This window comes from Balaenoptera musculus, chromosome 3, assembly GCF_009873245.2.
Source record: "Balaenoptera musculus isolate JJ_BM4_2016_0621 chromosome 3, mBalMus1.pri.v3, whole genome shotgun sequence".
NCBI classification, from domain to species: Eukaryota; Metazoa; Chordata; class Mammalia; order Artiodactyla; family Balaenopteridae; genus Balaenoptera; species Balaenoptera musculus.
This window is the reverse complement of record NC_045787.1, coordinates 77,483,721-77,505,927: the sequence shown is the minus strand read 5'-3', so window position 1 is coordinate 77,505,927 and position 22,207 is coordinate 77,483,721. Positions and strand designations below refer to the sequence as shown.

The window sequence follows — 22,207 nt, the reverse complement described above, 5'->3', positions numbered from 1 at the left end:
ACATTTATGTGGCTACCAAAATTTTATTTCAATTAATTTAAGAATTTCCGTACATCCTACAAAATGGATTAGCCACTATTTTATTTCAGGACAGCCTACTGACCCACAAATCATTCTTGGTTTAATCTTTCTGTTGCATAGTGTGACACATGGAAAATTATCATGGAAGAAATAAAAACTGCTGAGCAAAAAGGAAAATTGAGACCTCAGTTAAGTTAGGAGTACTTACATACTTCCTAAGGGCCTACTTTTAGAAGAACAGTCATAAAGGATTTTTTTTTTCAACCTGAATGCTGCTGTCCTTGACTTTTGTGTAGAAGTAATTTCTCTAGTGAGAAATTAGCATGTTTGATGTTAGCAGAGGTAGATATACCATTGTGATATTGTGATTTATAATAACATATATGCAGTCTGATTCCCGGCCAACAGCCCCTGAAACCCCTGGGACTTCCTAAGTGATAGGAGTGATAAAGGTATCTTTTATTATTTATAACAAATAAAGGGCTATACCACACCTGAGTTTATGTTAATGAGGTGGCTTTTGGGGAAACTCCTAGAGATGGGGCCTGGTTGCTAGGAGAACCAACCATATGATAAGAAGTTTAGAATTTTCAGCCCCAACCTCTCATCTCCTGGTAAGGAAGAGGAGCTAAAGATTGACTTAATCACCAATGGCCAAAGATTTAATCAATCATGCTTATGTTATGAAGCCTCCGTAAAAGTTCTAAATGATAGGATTCAGAGAGCTTCTAGGTTGGTGGTGCTGGGAGGGTGGTTTGCTTGGAGAGGGCATGGAAGCTCTGAGCCCCTTCCCACACACCTTGCTTTATGCGTCTCTTTCTCTAGCTGTTCCTGAGTTATATCCTTTTATACTAAATCAATAATCTAGTAAGTAAATAGTTTTCATGAGTTCTGTGAGCTGTTCTAGCTAATGATGGAAGCAGAGGAGGGAGTTGTGGGCATCTGTCATTTTCAGTTGGTTGGTCAGAAACACAGCTAACAACCTGGAGTTGTGATTAGTGTCTGAAGTGGAGTCATCTTGTAGGACAGAGCCATTAATCTGTGGAATCTGATGCTATCTTCAGGTGGACAGTTTCAGAATTGAGTTAAATTGTAGGACACCCAGCTGGTATCAGAAAATTAGTTGGTGTAGGGGGGAAATCCCCCAGACATTTTGTGACCAGAGTATAGAAGGGTAGAGTATTTTAGTAGAGGAGAGAGTTCTCCCTTTCAACCATGAAGCAAATGAAACTTCTGCCATAGGCTCCTTCCAATTCACATGCCAGTCTTTTTAATGTGTGATTTCGTATTGTTTTTCTCAAAGTCCCTCAAATTGTGTAAGCTTCAGGCCCCACAGAACCTAGTTTTGCCTCTGCCAATTAAAAATGAGACACAGAAGGAACAGAAGCTAGAGCAACATTCTTCTAAGCATAGTCCTGGATCCACCTGCCTCAGAATCACCTGGAAAGCTTGTTAAAATGCAGACCCCCATGGCGATCCATCTGAAGAGATTCTGATTCAATAGGTCAGACTGAGGCCTGGGAATGTGCATATTTAGCAAGTTCCCCAGGTGATCTTACTATGAATACTAAAGTTTTTGAACTATTAGTTTGGACTCCTGGCCTAGGCTTAGCAATGATCTTCATAGTGTACCCTGTGGGCTCCTAGTAGCTTGTCCATGATCTAACATCCAAAAATAAAATACAGAACCAGAATGAGCTGGTCTAAAGAGAATTTCTTATCCAGTGGAGCTGGGGAAGTTTGATTTAAATGACTTTTGCTCTCGAAAAGTTACCAAACACATCTTAAAATTGTTGAGCAATTGTATGTGGTAAAACCCCCAATTCTTTTGGCTCCATACTTAATCAAGGGACAACTTCCAGCCAGCATGAGAAACTTCCAACAGGGAATGACATTTGATCTTCTGGTCTAGTCATAGTTGGTCTTTCTCTCTCTATTTTCCTTTTCCCTACAGTCCAGGCGGAGGAAAGCATCAAAAGGACAATAGGAGGGAAGAGGTATTAATATAATTGTAAGCACTTGCCCCTTATCATTGAGCACAGTTTCTTATGACAAATGCACTGCTTCTTCCTTGCCCTTTTCTTCTAAAAGAAGTTGAGTTCATCATGTGGGAATGGGAGGAGATACTCTTGGTGTCTTATGTCAAAATGACCCATGGAATATCAAAGTTGGAGCTTGGGCTAAAGTACTATCTGTACTGATTTGGGGGATGCTGGGAGACTTTAGCCAAATTATATATCTTCTCTATTCCACGGTGGGTGACCATTTCTGTGACAAGCAGATTAGTGTCGTGGTTAAAAATCTGAGCTTTCAAGTCAGACAGACATGGGGTTTAATCTTGTTTTGGTAACTTTCTAAGTTGTATGACCTTGGGATATGTAACCTCTGTTTTTCTCGTGGGCAAAATAAGGATAACAACAAAACCAACTTCATAGGATTGTGGTAATAACTAAATGTGACAATTGACATAAGGTGCTTAGCTCAGCACCCAGCATATAGAGTCAGCAATGAGGATTACTGTTAGTGAGCTCTCCCTCAAGGGTTGGCTGAGGGAGTTCCCAATTGCCTGATGTGAGCAAAGCCTTTGTATTAGCTATCTATGGCTGGGTAACAAATTACTGCAAAACTTATCATTGTCTCACACTGTTTCTGAGGATCAGGAATCTAGAAGCAGCTTAGTTGGGTAGTTCTGGCTCAGGGTGTCCCAGAGGTTTCAGTCAAGCCATCAGCTGGAGCTAGAGTCATCTGAAGGCTTGATCGGATCTGGAGGATCAGCTTCCAATCGCACTCAGAAGGCTGTTGGCAGAAGGCGTTAGTTCCTTACCACGTGTGCCTTTCAGTAGGACTGCTCAAAACATGCCAGCTGACTCTTCCCAGAGAGAAAGCAACTGTGACCAAGATGGAAGCCACAAGGTCTTTTATAACCTAATTTAAAAAGTGACATACCTTAGCTTCTGCCATATTCTATTGGTTGCACAGACCAAACCTGTACAATATGGGAGGGGACTGCACAAGTGTGTGAATACCAGGAGGCAGAGATCACTGGGGGTTATCTCAGAGGTTGGCTACCACCGCCTTTAAATGGTTTTCCTGAGCAATGCCACAGATGCTCTTTTTTTTTGTTGGCTTTAATTTTAGAGTTGAGAGGCTTTGAAATGATTATAGTGTTTTATAATCTACCAGCAAATGAAAGGCATCCAAGCCTCAAGATAAATGTCTCAGTGGGGTCTGCTAGCCACTTGAAAAGCATGTGGCTCCACATACCAAAGAAATCCACAGCTGACTTTAGTAAAATCTTGACTGTTAAATATTCCAGCTCTGTACTTTCACAAAGTGCAAAGGACAGAAGTTGTCTCTCTATATTAACAAGTAAGAATGGTTAGCGGATAAGGCATGGTTTACAAATCTGTATTTATGATTGGGGTCTGGCTGAAAAACAGCAAGAATAAACCATACAACCTGGGAAGTCTAATGCCAGCAGGAAGTTGCTTTGAAATAACATCATACTTCATTCACTCCCCAACTGATGTCTTTGACCACCAGTTTGGACACATCAATAAAATGTCCTGTCACTTACCATATTTTATTTTCTTGCAGCATTTCCCACTGTTTGATGGTAACTCTAACAGTGCCTGTTCTTACAGCAGAATCCACACTCTGATTTAGATTTGCCAAGTAGATTGCTTTTAGCTAAATTTCTTGTCCAAGCACAGGTCCTTATGGTTCGAGAGTTCCCATTAAAAGATCCCTAAAGAAAAATATACAGCTTTACTGGCTTGGATTTGTAGCTCCAAAATTTAAAAGAAAGCGGCTGGTTAACATTATAGACATTTTGAAGTACTTGTCTTTCAGAAATGCAAAAAACAATAGCAAGAGAAGCCTTTGATGGCTCAGAATTTATTTTATTTTATGTACTTATTAATTGGTACACTTTCTCCCCCATTTTAACCAAAGATCCTGTACACTGAAACAATAAAATAAGTAAAGACATGTGTCTGCTTTAAAATCTCGAAATTGGTTAAGTCTCATAGTCCTCTTCCATGCTTTCTGGGTAGAGGCTCTTTCTGTTCTCTCAGCCCTGCAGCACTTTGATCTCAGAAGCAGTGCCATTTGGTTGTAAATGTATGTGGCGCCTTTGATCTAGTACTTAGCTGGTCTTATTTAAAATAGATAGCTTCTTTTATCTAAGTAGTGTTTACTAGGTCTCTCTCTATGAAAGATGGTTTAAATTGCTATTATTTAGATAGAAAGTTATATAAAGTTTCTTAAGAGTGCCCAGATCTGAATCTAATTCTCTAAATTCTAAACCCCAATGGCATTATTATAGATTACATACAGCAAATTCCTGTTAAAATGAGCTGCTTTTACAGATGTCAGGTAATATTTGCAAAAACGTTGTTTGCTTTTTAACAGGGAACTGATTTTCCAAAGAATAATAAACATATCCTACACTCAGGCAAAAATAGTACTCTCAGAGTGTCTGAACTTAATGGCCAATTTTCCCTCTGAAATTCACATATTAGTATATTTTTATGTTACTGGGTTATGAATACTATAAAGCGTATATTGAAATGGGACTTTTTAAAGTAATAAGTATATATCTTGAATTCTCTTCTTTAAGAGGATTTCTTGAATATTTTGTCAGGCGCATTAGTGACCTGTGTTTGAATTTCCTAGGCTGCATTCAATTATTCATTCAACATACTATGTTGCAGGTGCAAAGATGCAGAGATGATTAAGTCACAGACTCTGCCCTTAAGTTGCTCACAGTCTGGGGTCGGTGGGCAGAGCACTAGTAGACAATTACACAGTAGTGTGGTGTGTGCCTCTTATGGATGCTGGTCCTCCCAGCCTGCAGTTGGGACTGGTCAGGGAAGGCTTCCTGGAAGAGGTGGCACTCAAGCTTCAGTTAGACTGCTGACTTAGAACTCAATGTCCTGTAAATTTCCAGCCAAGTCCATAATGCAAAGACAATCTATCTGCCTAACTCCTCCGATCCCCCCAACCCTGGTTTAATGCAGGTGGCCTAAACCCTGAGAAAGGTCTAAACCTTGAAGGGCGCTGCTGCCTGAAGCTACCCCAAAGCCTTCTAGCTTGTCATTCAACACTAAGGAGAAAAAGCCCAAACCACCTTTCACATACATATTTAGAAATTTAGCTCCATTCTTCATTTAAAGGAAATATTGGAAATCTCTTTGTGTTGTTTAAGTTAAAATAGCTGCCTTTAATTGTTCTGTTAGGCTCCTGACACATGTTTTTTCCATCCTCCTTGGTGTCATGTTCCTACCATTTCAGAAGTCTTGTCATTACTTTGCCCACGTACTAACCATACATGAGCATTCCAGGAACTGACCCTGGGAGTAAGCACTCTGGAGGATGCTCAAGAAGTATATAAGGGGCACTTCCCAGGCCTGGAGGTTGGAGGAAGGGCAAGAGGAGGTAATCCATAGTCAAGTACAGGATCATTGCACTAATAGTCACAACTGTTCTAGGGAGGTCACAGGGGGCATATCAGAGGGGGCCAGGGCCTGACCTCAGGGGACTCATACTGGGTCTGTGGAGATGGAGAGGAGAGGCGGCCTCTGGAGGACATGAACGCGTGAGTTTGGAGTGTTCTTGGATCAGTGCAGGGATGGTCAGCATGGGGCAGATGAGGTGGAGGCAGGAATGTGCTAAAAGCAAACTGGAAGGGTTTGGCTTTTTCCCGGTGGTGCTATGAAGCCCTTGAGGCACAAAACTGCAAAATGAAGTGAGGTCTTTGGTACTTTCCCTCTTCTTTGACGTCAGTAACCAAGTACTACTGATTCTGGGAATCTTGCATTCTAGGTAGTGGGCACCTTGGAGACCAGAGAGCCTAGCCTTCCCATTTGCCCAGTGAGGAAATAAGCTCCAAAGAACAGGCAGCCCAGGTCTCACAGTCACTGAGTGGCAGAGGCAAGGGTGTCTGCCCACCCTGTTGACCAGGACCCAGGCCTGGGCTTCTCTTCCTGGGGCTTGTTTCCCACTAGGAGTCCTGGAGTAAGATCTAGGACCCTAGACAGTTCCCAGGAGCCTGTAGGAGAGAGCCATCACACCCTGGGGTCCTCCAACATGTGCGATCTCCAGGGGCAGTGCAGTTCTCATAGGGCTTCATCCTCTATCTGGACCCAGGGTCCACACCAAACCAGAACTTGAATAAGAGGAGTTGGTAAGAAAAGAGACAAAGAGGACAGAAAAGAATCAGGTTAAATTGAGCAGACCCATGTGAGCCACAGGAAGGCCAGGCTAAGAGGATGGAGAGCAGTATTAAATTGGGGAAAAACGAATTTTTTTGTGTGAGTTACTAATCATAGGCTGCCTATGGCCCCTAACTTCAGGAAAGCCAAACTTCCTGTCCCACCCAAACTGCGTGGATTGAGAGCAAGGTAGAAAAGGTGGTCCTCGAGAAAATCAGGGGACTATTATTAGAAGGGGGGTGAGGAATAAATGCTGGAAAAGCAAAAACAGTAGATTTTGACAGCAGCCCCTTTGTCCTAACCTGAAGGTTAAAAAGTATAAGCCTGAGATGCTCTCATAGAGTGTGGCCGTGTGCTGGATACTCTCACTACTTTCTCTATATTAACTGATTGAGCCTATCTTCAACCCTGTGACACAGGGACTACTATTATTCCCATTTACAGAGGAGGAAATTGAGGCACAGAAAGACTAATTTGTCCACAGTCTTTCAGCTAGTTAGCCCCAGAGTTGGGATCTGAACCCAAGGAGTCTGACTCCAGAACCTGTGTCTTTAATTATTGTGTTAAAAGTGTCTCCCATTTTCCTTCCTTCCTTACTTTCTTTCTCTCTGAAATAAGGATTTGAGGAAGGCCCTGATAATGAATGTAATCACCTAGCACAGAATAGTAGCCATTATTTTTTTTGTTATTATTTATTAACAGAGTATGAAAGCATCTGGTGCATAGTAGACCTTCAACGACTGTGAAATAAGACAAAAACATTTGAAGACTAACCAAGACATTTGCCTGGGCTCTAGGGCTGAAAGAAAATCTGGATGATCTTCAGGGGATTAGCCATGGGTATGGAGGAATAGCTGCAGACAGTAAATGTATAAATAGAAATGTCCATAGACCCATTGAGATGGGGCGAAATGGTGAGATGCTGAATTCTTTAATGACTCCTTTTCTCCTTCCCTTCTTAAGTGCTGCTTAAGCAGAGCTGAGGCCAGACGCGATGCAGCTAAAGTGGCCCTAATCAACTCCCTCTTCAATGAGCTGCCCTCTCGCAGGATCACCAAGGAATTCATTATGGAGAGTGTGCAGGAAGCAGTTGCCTCCACTAGTGTGAGTACCCACCAGGGAAGGGAAAAGCTGGCTATACTGAGAGTACGGAGCCATTTGAATCTTGGGAGATGCTAATGTGAACAAGTTCTTTAAGAATTGTGCAGGTTTTGGGCTTCCCTGGTGGCACAGTGGTTAAGAATCCACCTGCCAATGCAGGGGACACAGGCTCAATCCCTGGCCCGGGAAGATCCCACATGCCGCAGAGCAACTAAGCCTGTGCACCACAACTACTGAGCCTGCTCACCACAACTACTGAGCCCACATGCCACAACTACTGAAGCCCCCGTGCCTAGAGCCCATGCCCTGCAACAAGAGAAGCCACCGCAATGAGAAGCCCGCGCACCACAACGAAGAGTAGCCTGCTGCTCGCCGCAACTAGAGAAAGCCCACGTGCAGCAACGAAGACCCAACGCAGCCAAAAATAAATAAATTAATTTAAAAAAAAAAGAATTGTGCAGGTTTTATTTTTAACCCATTAAATCATTAATTTTCAGGAGAAAGAACACTTGGGCTGGAAATCATGATATTGGAGCTGGCTCCCTATTCCATGTCTCAGTAATATTCTTTAGCCTCCCTGGATTAATCACAATTAATCAAGCTTTAAATCAAGGTGGATCAAATTATCCACCTTGATTTGTTTATTTGAATGTTTGCTGTTTGAGGAGCACAGATTCTTTTAGGGCCTGAGAATGCATGCCATTGGATACTGCTTTAACCTAGAGATAAAGAAGCTCAATTTTTCCCAAACTTGACAAATCATAAAAATTATCTGGGGCCTTCCCTGGTGGCGCAGTGGTTGAGAATCTGCCTGCCAATGCAGGGCACACGGGTTCGAGCCCTGGTCTGGGAAGATCCCACATGCCGCAGAGCAACTAGGCCCGTGAGCCACAACTACTGAGCCTGCGCGTCTGGAGCCTGTGCTCCGCAACAAGAGAGGCCGCGACAGTGAGAGGCCCGCGCACCGCGATGAAGAGTGGTCCCTGCTTGCCGCAACTAGAGAAAGCCCTCGCACAGAAACGAAGACCCAACACAGCCAAAAATAAATAAATTAAATAAATAAATTAATTAATTAATTAAAAAAAATTATCTGAAGTGCTTATTAAAAGTGCCAATTCCCCAGCCAGCGTGAGGTCCTGCAATCTATGTTTTTAAGGAAACACTGACTGCTTCGATATGGGAAAAGCCGTATGCCCAATATTTGTTAGCTGTTAGAATTATCATGCTTAATATCAACTACTTTTTTCAGAGAGCTTTGGAAATCTCTGTAATGGATGTAATTAAATACAAAGTGCTTTGAGAGCCAAAAACTCTCTTAGAAATTTAGATAAGACATTTTCTCGGCAGTCTAGGAGTACAGTAGATGATTTGCCCCATGAATTTTTGGTGCTCCTGATCCTCTTACCTCCAAATTATAAACCATTTTAACCATGGAGGAAACCTTGGGTCTCAACTGGGGCAGGCGTCGCCCTGTGTGTCCTTCAAGTGCAGAAACTTGGCATTACCAAAGGGATTAGCCACCTCCTAGCTTCGCCTTTAGCATGGACCAACCCCATCTGAGATTTTCATTCTCTGATTCCCTTAATCTGACTATAAAGGTTCTGTCATTCTGGAGAAGCTACCGATAATGAAGGTGACATTATCACACTAGCTGTGACCTTTTTGCTGCTTTTCCCCCTCATAAATGCTCTTATCATGCAGAAGAGAGATAAGGGGAGAGGCAGGGACAGAGAGTGGTTGTCCTGGCAGAGAGACCTCAGGGAGCTCTGGTCTATATCTGCTCTGAGGATGAAAGGAAGCCTTTATTTTCCTGCCCTGTAAATTTCAAGTGCCTTTGAGGAAGAGAAGTTAGGAAAATGATGCCTGATTTATATGTGTGGAATTTACTCAGGAGCAGGGAGGTGCCCTCAGTGTAAATGTAATTTATCATTTTTTCATGGAAATTTCTAAGGAAGGAGAATATATATGGTTTGCAGGCTTCTGGATGGATTTCCTCTGGGATATTTAAAAAGCCAACATAAATATTTCAGCAGTAGTTTGTTAATGTTATTGCATTCAAAAGCTATAAATTTGCTGCTATCTGATGCTGGCAGTTGTTTGTTCAGTCTCACAAAGCCGTTGCCCACCTTCCCAGGAATCCAGGGCCATGGGATATTGAAGCGCAGGCCCCAATGCCATTCCTGAGTTCATGTCAGCTTTTTAAATGCCACTCCCCCTAACCAAATTGAAGGGGAATTTCATTTCTTCCCATCACCCACCCACCTTGTTTCCTAAAGATTAAGTGGTCCAAAAGTGAAAAACTATAAACCAAAATCCATGTCTCCAGGCCGAACACCAGCATATTATGAAAAGCTCCCATTAAGAATCATGGTGGTAAAATATGAATGGTCCATACAACTGGAGATTTTTTCCCTGTTAGTTACATAATTTGCTTGGTGATCATTGGAATCTTACGGAGCAAGTCAGCATTTCAAGATTTCGATAATGGATGAAAGCAGCCTCGGAGAGCAACTGCTCAAACATTAATGCCACCACAAACAAAAACTTTGTGGAGAGATACAGGAATTTCTGCTTTGGGATAATTATTCTTTTTGAGTATATAATCAGTTAACATTCTAATCAAAAGCTAGATTCAAATTGATTACAAAATCCTCTTAACTATGAGTGATGGTGAGAGTAAGGATTTTATCCCAAATCAACTGGAGACAGTTGTAGTGTTGTAGGATGAACCCCTGAAGGGTTAGGACAATAGAAGGCTCACTGTGAGGCCACAGGATTAATTCATGACCACCCAAAGAAGAGGAGGAAAAACCCATGATATTTTCCTTTTCTGCTTACTTCCCAAGGGCACTTTGGATGACGCGGACGACCCCAGCACCAGCATTGGAGCCTACCACTACATGTTGGAGTCAAACATGGGGAAGACCATGCTGGAATTTCAGGTACCTGCTTCCTTCCACATGTTTGTTTTGCTACACAACCCCAAGAAGCCTGGGGGAATGCCACTCATCTCTAACAGCCCCTGTCCCAATAATCTGCTCTATTTTTGTTTTGGTCATTTTAATTTAACCCTCCTAGAATCCAGCACTGTGCTCCCTTTTAGCCACACCTCAGGAGGCTAAAACAAAAAAGCAAACAGGAACAATCTTTGCTTTCTGAAAGGAAAGTAAAAGACTTGAGCTAAGAAACAGGCGGGGAACATTACAGTCTTATGACCCTATTAACATTTTACCAGCTTTTCAGTATAAAGCTCCCCCTTAAACCAAATCAAACAGTTTGAAGTGTTGGTTGTGACCATTTGGTTCTTAATTTTCAGAAGTCATGGATGAAGGTGGCTGCAATGTATATTAAACAATTTTCCCCTCAGTTATGGTATTTCTGTTAAACAAGATCTGCCATCTCCTATTGTTAACTAAATCAAAACATTTAGCAATCTGTAACCCTTTTCATTCCACTGTTGACAAGCAATAATAGAGCTGAGGAACTATATTACCTGTTATTTGCAAATTAAATAATTATATTAATAGCAATAAGAATAATAATAGCTAACGCTCATTGGATGCTTACTTTGGCACTGTGCTAAGCATTTAACAAATCTTACCATAATTTAACCCTCACAATAAACATGTGAGTATTTCTTATCCCCATGTCTTCATTGAAGGAAGTGTGTCATACAGCTCAGCAAATGGCACAGCCAGGGTTCAGACCCAGGCAGTCTGATTTCTGAGTTCACACTCCTATTATCCTATATTGGGCTGGGCAGACAAAACTTCAGAAGTTATTGAGAATGAAAAGTGTACTCTCTAAAAAATTAAACTTGAATACAGTTGACCATCCATATACAGTAGGAATCAATGCCAGTAGGAATCAATATGCAATGTTATAATGAGGAGACTTTACCTGCCAAGATGTCTTTTTTTTTAGGTTAGATTCCAAGAAGCAATCAGAATATAAAGTTTTATGGACACAAATGTTCATCATGGTATAATTTACAGTGGTGTTACAGCTGAGCCCTGAAGCCACCACCTTCCAAATACCACCTTTGGTACCTTTCAAACTCTTTTCCTGACTACAATGGCATAGCCACTTCTCAGGTGGATATGTCCCACCTGCCCATTTTTAAGAACCAGTAATTTTCCTCATCACTCTCTCATTTGATTGACACAAAATACTCTTTCTTCACCCTGCCCTAGGAAGATCTCAGTCATCCAGGTTTCTCCTTAAGCAGTTGTGGTCTCCCTGACCTTTGACGTTGCTTGTCTTGGTTTGGAAGAGACCTTGAAGCTCACCTTCTGGTGTAGACAGGGGCATGCAGCAGCTCAGTGGTTCTGAGCCCAGGCTTGGGAGTGGGCTCAGCTGCTCATCTCTAAATCTGTTTCCTCGTTTGTACATAAATCAGGAAGAATAATAGAAGCAATAATAGTAGTGGTGCTACCTCACTGTGCCATTGTGAAGACTAAATGGGACCACATAGAAAGTCCAGAACAGTTCCTGGCATATGGTTAATGCTCAGTGAAAGCTGACAACTGTTATTATATATATTTCTGAAGAAGGACTGCTTCATTTGAAATGCCAGAGGCTACCAGATGGATTCCCTTGACAACTTTAACCTAAAGGCTTTACATGAGGACAAGGTAGCTCCCCTGCATTAAATGTTTCAGGGCCCTTGCTATAGAATAAAAGAGTGGAACTGTCAAGGGTTTTTTGCTTTTTTTAAAAATCTTCCATAACAATCTAAAGTCAAACAGAGAAAAAAAAATAAAAGGGAAGAGCATGACACAAGAGAAGGGACACAAACTTTAAAAAACCATACAGACCTACATGTAAAGCCTGTGCTACCACTTGCCACCTGTGAGCTCAACCATTCTGAGACTCAGTTTTCCCATCTACAAAATAAGCATCATGATGCCCATTGTGTAGGTTTTTTGTGGGGCGTGTATAATATGACATTTATAAAACATTTAGCATGGTGATTCCCCAAGGAAGAATCTCATTTATGTTAATTCCTCCCCCCTCAACCCTGACAGAAGAATATTGTACTTCTTTTATTATACAATGAATTTTGCCTGGCCCAGTACATAATAGCTTGTATAGGATTTAGTAGCTATTTTCAGAAAAATCAAGAATGACTTTTTAACACAGTGGGTTAGTCTGCCAAATATAGGGAAGGCAAGATTTTTTTTTAAAAAATTCTTAAAATTCTGTCCAAGTACTATGAAAGGCTGTACTCAACCACCTTTTAGTAATACTTTAATTGCCTTGCTACGGGCTGCATGTTTTCTGTGTGGTCTGTGTAGTAAGGTATTAAAATACATGAAATAATAATTTGAATCATACTGTGGAAATGCTTCATAAATTCTCATAATGGAGGCTGGGTGCTGGATGAGGGACAAAGGAAGAGGAAGATGTGAAGGCAGGAAAAATCCAAACTCCCTCCTCCCAGTAGGGATGCTGGCAACCCAGGAGGAGGGCCATGAAGCACATCCCTCTTCCTTCCGCCAGCTCCAGGTTGCCTGCTGGGTTCCTACACATTCCTTGGTGGCCTGGGTTAAATGCATCAGCTTGTTTCTGCACATAATGGGAATTGACCACAGAACTGGGCTGTTTGCAGTCAACACAGCAATTCAGTACCCCTGGTGGGTAATAGATGTGTGTTTGTATCTAGCTGTGGATGACTATACCGTATAAAAGCAAGACTGGTGTCTCCTGACTGCCTGCAGGCTTTCAGGGGGGCCATCAAGGAGGCAGCGCTCAGAGGAAACATGATACGCTTCTGCTTACCTTCACTTCGTGGGAGGGAGGCCGGGATGCCTGTTTAAGGTAGCCTTGCCCCTCACCATAGAGAAAACTGCCTGATGTTTGGGGGGTGGGATGGCCACTGGGTCTTGTCAAGGTCAGATTCAAGGCAGACTTGACTGAAGCTGCTTAATATATTTATTCTGAAGCCTAATGCAATCCAAAGACGAGTTGTTTATTTACATCTTTGCTAAATTCTCCAGGTCGCCTTTTAAAACCTCATCCCATAAACAAATTTCCTCTTAAATCTATTCTCTTGGGTGGGGAGATTGTGCCCACCTGTTTTTCAAGTTCTCCATTTACACTGTTTGTTTTTCTTATTTCTGATGAATCACAGAACCAAACCAGTCTCCCAGACAGAGTTCCAGAGAGAAGCAGTGTACATTTTCTCCCCGGGGAGTAGCTGGGAGGCCAAACATTGTTTCTCATAGGAGGCAACACCAGGAAGCACTGTGAGGACAGAGCCCAGTTGTTGTTGGTTTAAATTTAATGAATGACAAAATGAACCAGAAAAGCTGTAGAATGAAAGCTACAGCTGCAATTTCCTTGAAGAGAAAGAAAACGCAGGGCTTGATTCACCATTCGATTTTAAATTTACTTTGCTGAAGGGGACTGGCTGCATAATTTATGGGGCCAGTGCAGAATGAAAGTTCAGGGCCTTTTATTGAAAAATTACTAAGAATTTCAAGACAGCGGAGCACTAAACCAAGCTCAGAGCCTCTGTGACTGCACAGATCACAAGCTCGTGAAGCCAGCCTTGTCCCTGAGACAAATCCCCAGAAGGGCCCAGACTAGGGTAAGAAGAGTTAGGCATTGAACTCGGGTACAAAATTTAAAGGAGTGTCAAAAAATTCAGCAATCAAGGCAAATAATATTATAATGCAATATTTTAAAAACTCAAAACAAATGTGCAAAAATTCATAACAAACAAAACATCCAAATTTTAAATAAAGGCAGAATTTTAAATAAAAGACCCTGAACTTGTATGACGTACCTTAAATCTTGCTTCACTCACCTCACCCTAGTCCCAACCCCACCTCTAGGCCAGCTTCTTGTTTATCTGTCAGCCCACCCAGTTGACCCAGGCTTCTAGATCAGCCCACGTAACAAACACAGTACAAAGACTTCAGTGAGGAAGGAGCAGGACAGGTAGATCACCAAACAGACTTCCTTCAAAGTGATAGGGCTTCGACAGGTAGAAAATGAGGCTGTGAAGACCAGACAGTGAGGAGTCATGGTGAAACGATGCAACGAATCCTCACAGAAGTCCCTGGCTACCCTCTCCTTGCCAGTCTGCCCATAATGCAAGGATTTCCAATGGAATCAATGTGAGGCACACAAGGATTTCCTGGGGTTGAGCCCAGGACTCATACAGCTTCAGGAAGATCTGAAGATAGTGAACTTGGTCATATGAGGGGAAATAAAGAGGTGGGACAGGAAGAATGTGGAAATATTTCAATATACTTTATATGACGATGGTGAGAGTCATATCTCCAGAGAGGAGAGCAAGAACTAGATCAGGACATAATGTAAGAAGGCAGACAGAAGGTTATCTTTCCTGGGGGATTTTAGGAACAAGAGCAACAATGAAGAAGAGGCAGTTGTATTACTGCAGAGGGAAAAACTGCTTGGTGATAGAATAGAAATTTGGGGGGTGAGGAGGAGGAGGATCGTCTTCTTGCAGGCAGAAACAGTTCAGGTCTCTGTGGGGAAGTGTTTGAGAGATGTAGGTTGCCAAGGCACATGGGAAAGATTTCTGGTTCTGTTCACAGAATTGTGGGTTCTGAAGTCTTAGGAGGATTGCTGAGTGGCATGAAAGAAATTTATCTGGATGGGGGGCTTAGTGCACAGATAAGAATAAGAGCTGAGAGGACATTGGAAGAAAAATATATTACTAAGGCAACAATTGTCAGAGGATGGAATTAAGAGCTCTGTTGGCAATAGGTTGTTTCTCAAACTGGGCCACAAGGATGCAAGGACAATGCCAAGAGGGCTATTGGAAGCCACAGGATAAACTCAGTATATCTTTCTGGGTTGTCAGCTTTACATGAAGATTGCAGGGTGGGGAAAGGAGTGGAGTCGTATTTATTTTCTTCTTTAAAAAAAATGCGCAAACAATAGAATACAAAATTTAAGTGGAGTCTTAAGATAAAACATAAAACAAAATGTCTTATTTGTAAATATTGTCCCTCCTGTAACACGGTAGAGACTATTCCATATCAGAACCAAAAGAGCATTCCTATTCATTTTTATGGCTGCAAAGCATTCACTGAGTAGGCTTGAGGGTACGGTAAGAAGGGCAGCACAAATTTGTCTTCCTCAGTTACTGGGGTTACTTTGATAAGAAGCATAGTGGTGAGATCCAGATTAGGCAAGATTTGGTTATGGAACAAACCACTCTCACTTTTCCAAATTAGCATAAGAGGGGTGGGCTACCCAAACACTGGACCTAGGACCCTGGGCAGATGGTGGGGTCAGTGTTTGGGGCAGGAGGCATATAGCTCAGCTGGTGTCCATGTCATATTTTAATTAATGGAAACACATGGTTTTGCTTTTACTAAGGTCTCTGTGGGTTCTTGGGGTGCTTACTGTGCAGTAGTACATACACAAAATCCCAAACTGTATCCCAAACTGAAAAGAAGAAAAGCATTACATTCTAATGGCAGTTCTAGACTTGAGAATAGTGCTATTTTTTCTGATGATCTTATCACTTTAACTTTTACCTCATAATTTTAAGATAACTGGAATCTCAGAGTGACTTTGCGTCTCCTGATTTTCATAGTGAAAACGTTTTCCAGAGCAAGCAGACCAAAAGACAATAAAAATCCACTTTTTTTGAATGGGCATAAGACATCTGTCTAAATGTTAAGTTTTCATAACTAGTTTCATGACCAGGAAGTTCCTTAATTGTATTGTTATTTTCTAATAATTATGTGGTTGTGGTTTGTACTACTAATCCACAGTAGATGTTTCTCTGGTCAAAAAAGAAAAAAAAAATGCAGGTAACTTCAGTGGAAGACTGCTAATCCTAATACGATTAGGAAAATAAAATCTTCAGTATGTTGAATACACATTAGCTTGCCCTGGGTGTCATGCAGGGAAAGGATGGTGCCGATAGAAAGGCTTAATGCTGTGCTCAGCCCTAGCCATTGAATGTGAAAACTATGGGTGAGTTTTAATGTCAGTTCAACCTTATTGTCCATATTTTAAGGCATTTTCTTGACTGAATTTATAAACTTAGGGGTTTTTTACAGTTTCTGTAGTTTGTCCATTATATGTTTGTCCATTACATTTAAATTGTTTTCCTTAATACGTAATATTGTCGCATGATTCAAAAGGTACAAAGAATGTCAGAGAAAGGTCTCCCTCCTTTTTTCTCCCCAGAGGCAACTCATGTTACCAGATTCTTTTGTATCTTGCCAGAACTCTCCTAGGAGTTTATAAGCAAATATTTATAGGCATCTCCTATTCTTTTTAATCAAATAGTAGCACACAGTGTACATGTTGGACACTTTGCTTTTAACTTAACAACACCTCATAGAGACTCTTTATATTAGAACTAGAGAGCCTTCTCATGCTTTGTGATTGCAGCGTATTTGGTAGGGTGAATGTGTTGTAGGGAGGAAGAATCATTTTCCTTCTGCCCTTCCGAGTTCTTAGCTGAGGCCCCTGTAATAAAAGACAGATGAAGAAGAGAAAAACAGAAGTACACTTCATGTATATGTGAGAGGTACCCAGGGAAAAATGAGTACCTCCACAAGGTGGCTTAGAATTCAGGATTGAATACCATCTTAATAGGGAAAGGGGAGAGGGGATATAGGCCTCTCAGGCCTTAAATAATCTTTAAGAAAGATGAATGGGCCCTTAGAAGAATTGATGGGAGCTATGATAGTTTGTGACCAAGTTTGTCTGGGTGTGGAATGGACTTTAGTTTCTACTTCTGTGATAAGAGTCAATCTTCCCTGCTTGATGCAACTCTTGGGGAGGGGATTTATGACAACTGTGTTCCTTTTGGAGGATCTGTCTTTAGGCAGATAAGGGGAGTTCAGAGAAAGCCTCTTTGCAGTTTTTTAAGTATTTACAGCTCAAAATAATCAATATACCCAAGTGGCATATTTGGGGGTGCCGTATTCTGCTACACTTTAGGATGATATTTTATTTAACCGTTCCTTTAAGAATGAACATTTAAAATATTCCCAGTCTTGGGCAATTTTAAAAAGTGATGCAATGAATAGCCTTGCCTATACATTATTCTAAGATGTGCTGGTATATTTACATAATTTCTTCGGTGTATAATTGTTAGAGCATATGTATTTTTAATGTTGAAAGGTATTTGTCAATTATTTAATAATTTGTGCCAAATAGCAGGGGAGGGAAGGAAAAATGCTCTGAAAGCCTAGGATTGTGGTATTTGAAAAGTCTCAAAGTGTTCTGACAGCACTGTATATTCTATTTCCCCAATATAGTTGGGGATCAGAGTTATGCCCTGCTCAGCAATCACTGAGACATTTTCCTTCACATTTCTGCTTTGAGACTAATGACAGGTATTTGGGTTTTATAGGAGCTTATGACCATTTTCCAACTATTGCACTGGAATGGAAGCCTAAAAGCCCTTCGTGAAACAAAGTGTTCCCGACAGGTGAGATTTTCCAATAAAAACAGGTTTGCGTTGTATGGACTGAGCAGACGGCTTGTCATCTTCCAGGATATACATCAGTCCAGTTGCATCAGGGACTGACCAAAAATGCACACTAAGAAGAATGTTGGCCGGGCATAGGACTGAGTTAGATACCTGTACTGAATGCCAGAATGAAGGGATCATTAAGACAGACTTAGTTTCTAAGTCAAATACTGAATCTACTCTATGCACCTGTCCTCCCTGCTTGGAATGTGTGCCCTCTCCCATGCTTCAAGGCAGAAAGAAATGTGAGTCTGCACTGCTTCTGGTAGAGTTGATTGTGTAGCAGGAGGATTTTTCTCATCCCCACCAAATGTCCTTAAGGGACAACAGAAATGATTATAAAGGTGGACAACCTGGTATTTCAGTCACTCCAGTTTTTTGGTTTGGAAGTTTCTTCTTTAATTTTCAGAGACAGGGTCTCACTATTTCTTTGCTACCTATAAAAAGCACCCTTCTCCCTTTTTTTTAGTAGCAAAGACAACCCCCCTCCCATGCACTTAATGATTCTCACCTGCTATCCCTCAAGATTTATTCTTCCTTTACCCCATTAGCCTTCGAAGATGGTAGTTTGTTTTGAGAATTTGCTAACAGGAATTTGTATGAGGAACAGAGCCTCTACTAGTCAGCAATATGAGGGTGGGTGTAAGAGTTTTCCATGCACTGCAGCCCCAGGAGTTTTTAGTTGTTCTTTGCTTAGAAAGCCTGGCTTTCAAAATGTCAAAGATGGAAAAGAAATGAGTAGCTGACAATGGCTTTGGCTATTTTTTTTCTTTTCCTTTGATTCAATAAAAAGCCTTTGAAATATGCCGGGTTGGTTATAAACACTTTTCCATGATTGTTTTTAATTTGTTAAGGTCATAAATAAATACCATATGTTCTTGAAAATAAAAATAAACAATGCATCCACTCCACAAGACCTTCTTAAAGTGCATCCATCAAACTTATACATGATGTTACAATGTATTGGCAAATTTTAAACATGAGAATTGACAGACAGTGACAAATTTTTAATTATTTGGAGAAAGTGAGAGACAATGTACATGAAGGTACCATTATGATATCAATGATGATAATACCTATATTCCATAATACATTTTTAAAGTTCTTCCCATAGTTTCTGTGAGCCATTCAGTCTGTCATCTTCCTTATGCTAACAACATAGCAGTTAGGAAGTTGATTCTCCTGGTGTCTAAGTCTTGTCCTGATTCAAAGCTCCCTGCTTTCTGCAATGGGTGTGACCAAACCCAGTTCTGTCCGAATCCTTCCGTATAATTGTTTCCCTCTCTATCTTGCCAAAGGAGATAATGCTGAGCAGAAGAGTTCAATGAATGAGATAATGTTCATACTAATTGTTATAGGAATGCATTTTCAAAGGAAGACATATTTTCTAGCAAGGTCAGAGCTCTGTTCTGTGAACATTATTGGGTCATTCCTGGTGGTAGTGTTTTGATTCAACCTGGAGTGACCCTACTTTGTGTACCAGCTGAGCCCTCTATTTCCTTTAAGAGGTATGTCCTGAGATTTGGCTTCGGTTTGTGAACATCAGAGAGGTCTGGTTATTGGTAGAACCCCTGGGGGTGTGTGTGGGGTGGTGGAGGCACAGGCAATGAGGCGTCAGAAGGCCATGAGCCCGGGTACCTTTGTTGCTCTTTACTGACTCTCTGGACTTTGTTTCTTGGCTCCCAGGAAGTCATCTCCTACTATTCCCAGTATTCCCTAGATGAAAAGATGCGCAGCCACATGGCCCTGGACTGGATCATGAAGGAGCGGGAGTCACCAGGAATTCTCTCCCAAGAGCTACGCATGGCCCTGAGGGAGCTGGAGGAAGCCAGGAAAGCAGGACAAGAACTACGTTTTTACAAAGAAAAGAAAGAAATCCTGAGTTTAGCCCTGACTCAGATCTACAGTGATCCTGACACTTCCTCACCCAGTGATGATCAGTTGAGCCTCACGGCCCTTTGCAGCTATCACTAACAAGGCCAGGTCCCAGCTGCCCCCAAGGCGGGCAGAGGCCGGACTGTAACATTAGGAAGCTCATTGAAGGAGGTCATCAGAGGCTTTAGCAGCTATAGACGCTGCCTGAAGGCTGTACTAATTCTCCCCACCCATTCCATTCATAGCATCTCAGAGTGGCAGGACCCTTACAGGACCCAACATGTCACTCAATGCAATTTTCCCATCACATTCTAAATAGTTCCACCTCAGACTGAAAGGATGGAGACAGGATTGCTTGAAAAATATTTTCCAGGCCTGGCTTCAACCTGAAGCCTTGTTGACATGTGCCTTGCTAGATTATATATGTTGTTTAAAAGAATGGGTCAATGTAGCATCCCCGAAAAGAACACCAGCCAGGACTGGGGAAAGTAGCATGATAGCAATTAAAAAATACTTGGGATTAAATAAACAATATGGATTCTTTTAAAAAATATCCAGGGGTCAGAGTTTCTTCCTAAGCTTTGTAAGCTACAAGATCACTTACACTCTACTAGGTGTAATCCAAAACTTCAGTGAGGATTTTATCTGGACATCCCACTATCAAAGATTTTGAAGTGGTAATAGTATGAAAATACTATATAAATGTAATGTGGCTTAAAATGTCATAGTAATAAAAATTTTTTTCAATCCACTCTTCCGTATGGGGATAAGTGTCACCCAGGATAGTACCCTCACTTGTATTCCTCAAGAAGAATTAATGTCCAGTTTTTATGAGTCCTGCAATCAGTCATATGCATTTTTAATCTGCAAATAGATGAATTGATTTATTTTTATTTCTGCCACCTCAGTCATATATCTATAATGGAGAAAGTTACTGGCATTTCAAAGGTTAAAACATTTTGAAAAATCATTAGCATTTAACAATGCTTATATTCACATTTGATTTATTTCTCATGCATTGGAGAAAAGGAATTATTAGCTGTCTTTGTTATTGTTCAAGAACTTAACCACCAGTAGCTCAAACGTAGTGTCATTTTTCAGTTTAAATGACTGGAATCTTCTTTAAAGAAGGGATAAAACATTGCCATCTCTTTTTCAAAATGGCTCGGATCAATCAACAGATTAGAAAACCAAAAGCAAATACAAACCAATTTTTAGATGGTTCCTGGTCACTCAGATTTAAGAATGGCAGCAGTGTCAATTTTAAACACAAGTATTTCCCTATTTTTAACATGGAAAGGATTATCTTGCATTTACTACAATAATTCAAATTTAAGAAAACAGTTTTCTCAATTTTGAATAAGGTTTCCTTTTCTTCTTGTTTACGCAAATGCACATTGTTTCATGAAAGCTAAAACCATTATAATTACATTAAAGTTTACAAAAATGTGAGTTTAGCTTCATATCTAAATATCTACAGTGCTAATTGTCACTCCTTGAATCCCCATAAAACTGTATACTGAGTACTATATACTGAGCATATATTTTGGAATTAGCCTTGTTAATAAAAAATTAACTTCATACATCATATTTTTCACATCAGGGAAAATTTAGCTACATATCTGCCCTACTCAAATGTCTTGAAACAGTAATGCTATATAATATTAGATAAATTTTATTTAAAATATTGTTTTAACAAAAAAATCACATTTCTCCCCGTAATGAGGCTAAACGTCACCTAGAAGAAATTTCTGAATGGGAATTAGAATTAATATTTATAATTTGAATAAATTTTAAAATTAAATTACTTCCTATTTAAAGTAATTTTTTCATAAAGTCATTACTCTTTATCATTTCAGAAAAGCCACAACTTCCCATGTTGGGTGTGATTAAAGGTAGGTACATCTGTACTGCATTTGCAGCCTTTAACAATGACCACCTCAAGCTGACACCATCTAATTAGATGCAGGAACAGGAATCAGCTGGGAAAATATTAAATGTATTCTCTGCCCTGCAATTAGAAAACTGTACCCATTCTGTACACTGAAAGCAGAGGTTCTGTCTTGGCCACTATCAGCTTTTCCTGGCTGGTCAAAACTGCCCACTCTTCCTGCAATGGTAGGGAAGTTTCAGCAAAAGAAGCAAAAGTCAGAATCTTTGCCACTGCTGCTCTCTTTGATGCTCATTTATCGCAAATCAGTTTCAGCTAAGACCTAACGGCTGTCAGTACATCACATAAATGTCTATAATCCTGGCCCTGAGAAGAGCAGGGTTGAAGAGCAAAGTAGGTTATTATTATTTTTCAATTTCTATATCTTGTTCTCAATAGCACACTGTGTTGAAGGGGCCTAGAGTGGAGGATTCTCTATTTAAATATATGGAGCTATGTGTCCTAACCTTTTGTGGTTATAAACCCTTTGAGAATCTGATAGAAGCTATGGACCTTCTCCTAGGAAAATAGAACGAAGCGTATACATTCAAAATTACACAAACTGTTTCAGAGCGTATGTGGACCTCC

At 40.8% G+C, this 22,207-nt stretch overlaps 1 protein-coding gene across 1 annotated transcript in view; it reads left to right on the top strand.

The window, feature by feature from the left end:
• LIX1 (limb and CNS expressed 1) overlaps positions 1 to 21,420 on the top strand; it is a 50,817-nt gene extending 29,397 nt beyond the window's left edge. Inside the window, exons 3-6 of the mRNA XM_036845537.1 lie at positions 7,200 to 7,340; positions 10,184 to 10,279; positions 17,695 to 17,772; positions 19,501 to 21,420. Coding sequence (XP_036701432.1) covers positions 7,200 to 7,340; positions 10,184 to 10,279; positions 17,695 to 17,772; positions 19,501 to 19,788 — 603 coding nt within the window. The 3' untranslated portion in view covers positions 19,789 to 21,420. The remainder of the gene's footprint in view (positions 1 to 7,199; positions 7,341 to 10,183; positions 10,280 to 17,694; positions 17,773 to 19,500) is intronic.
• Positions 21,421 to 22,207: the final 787 nt, after the last annotated feature.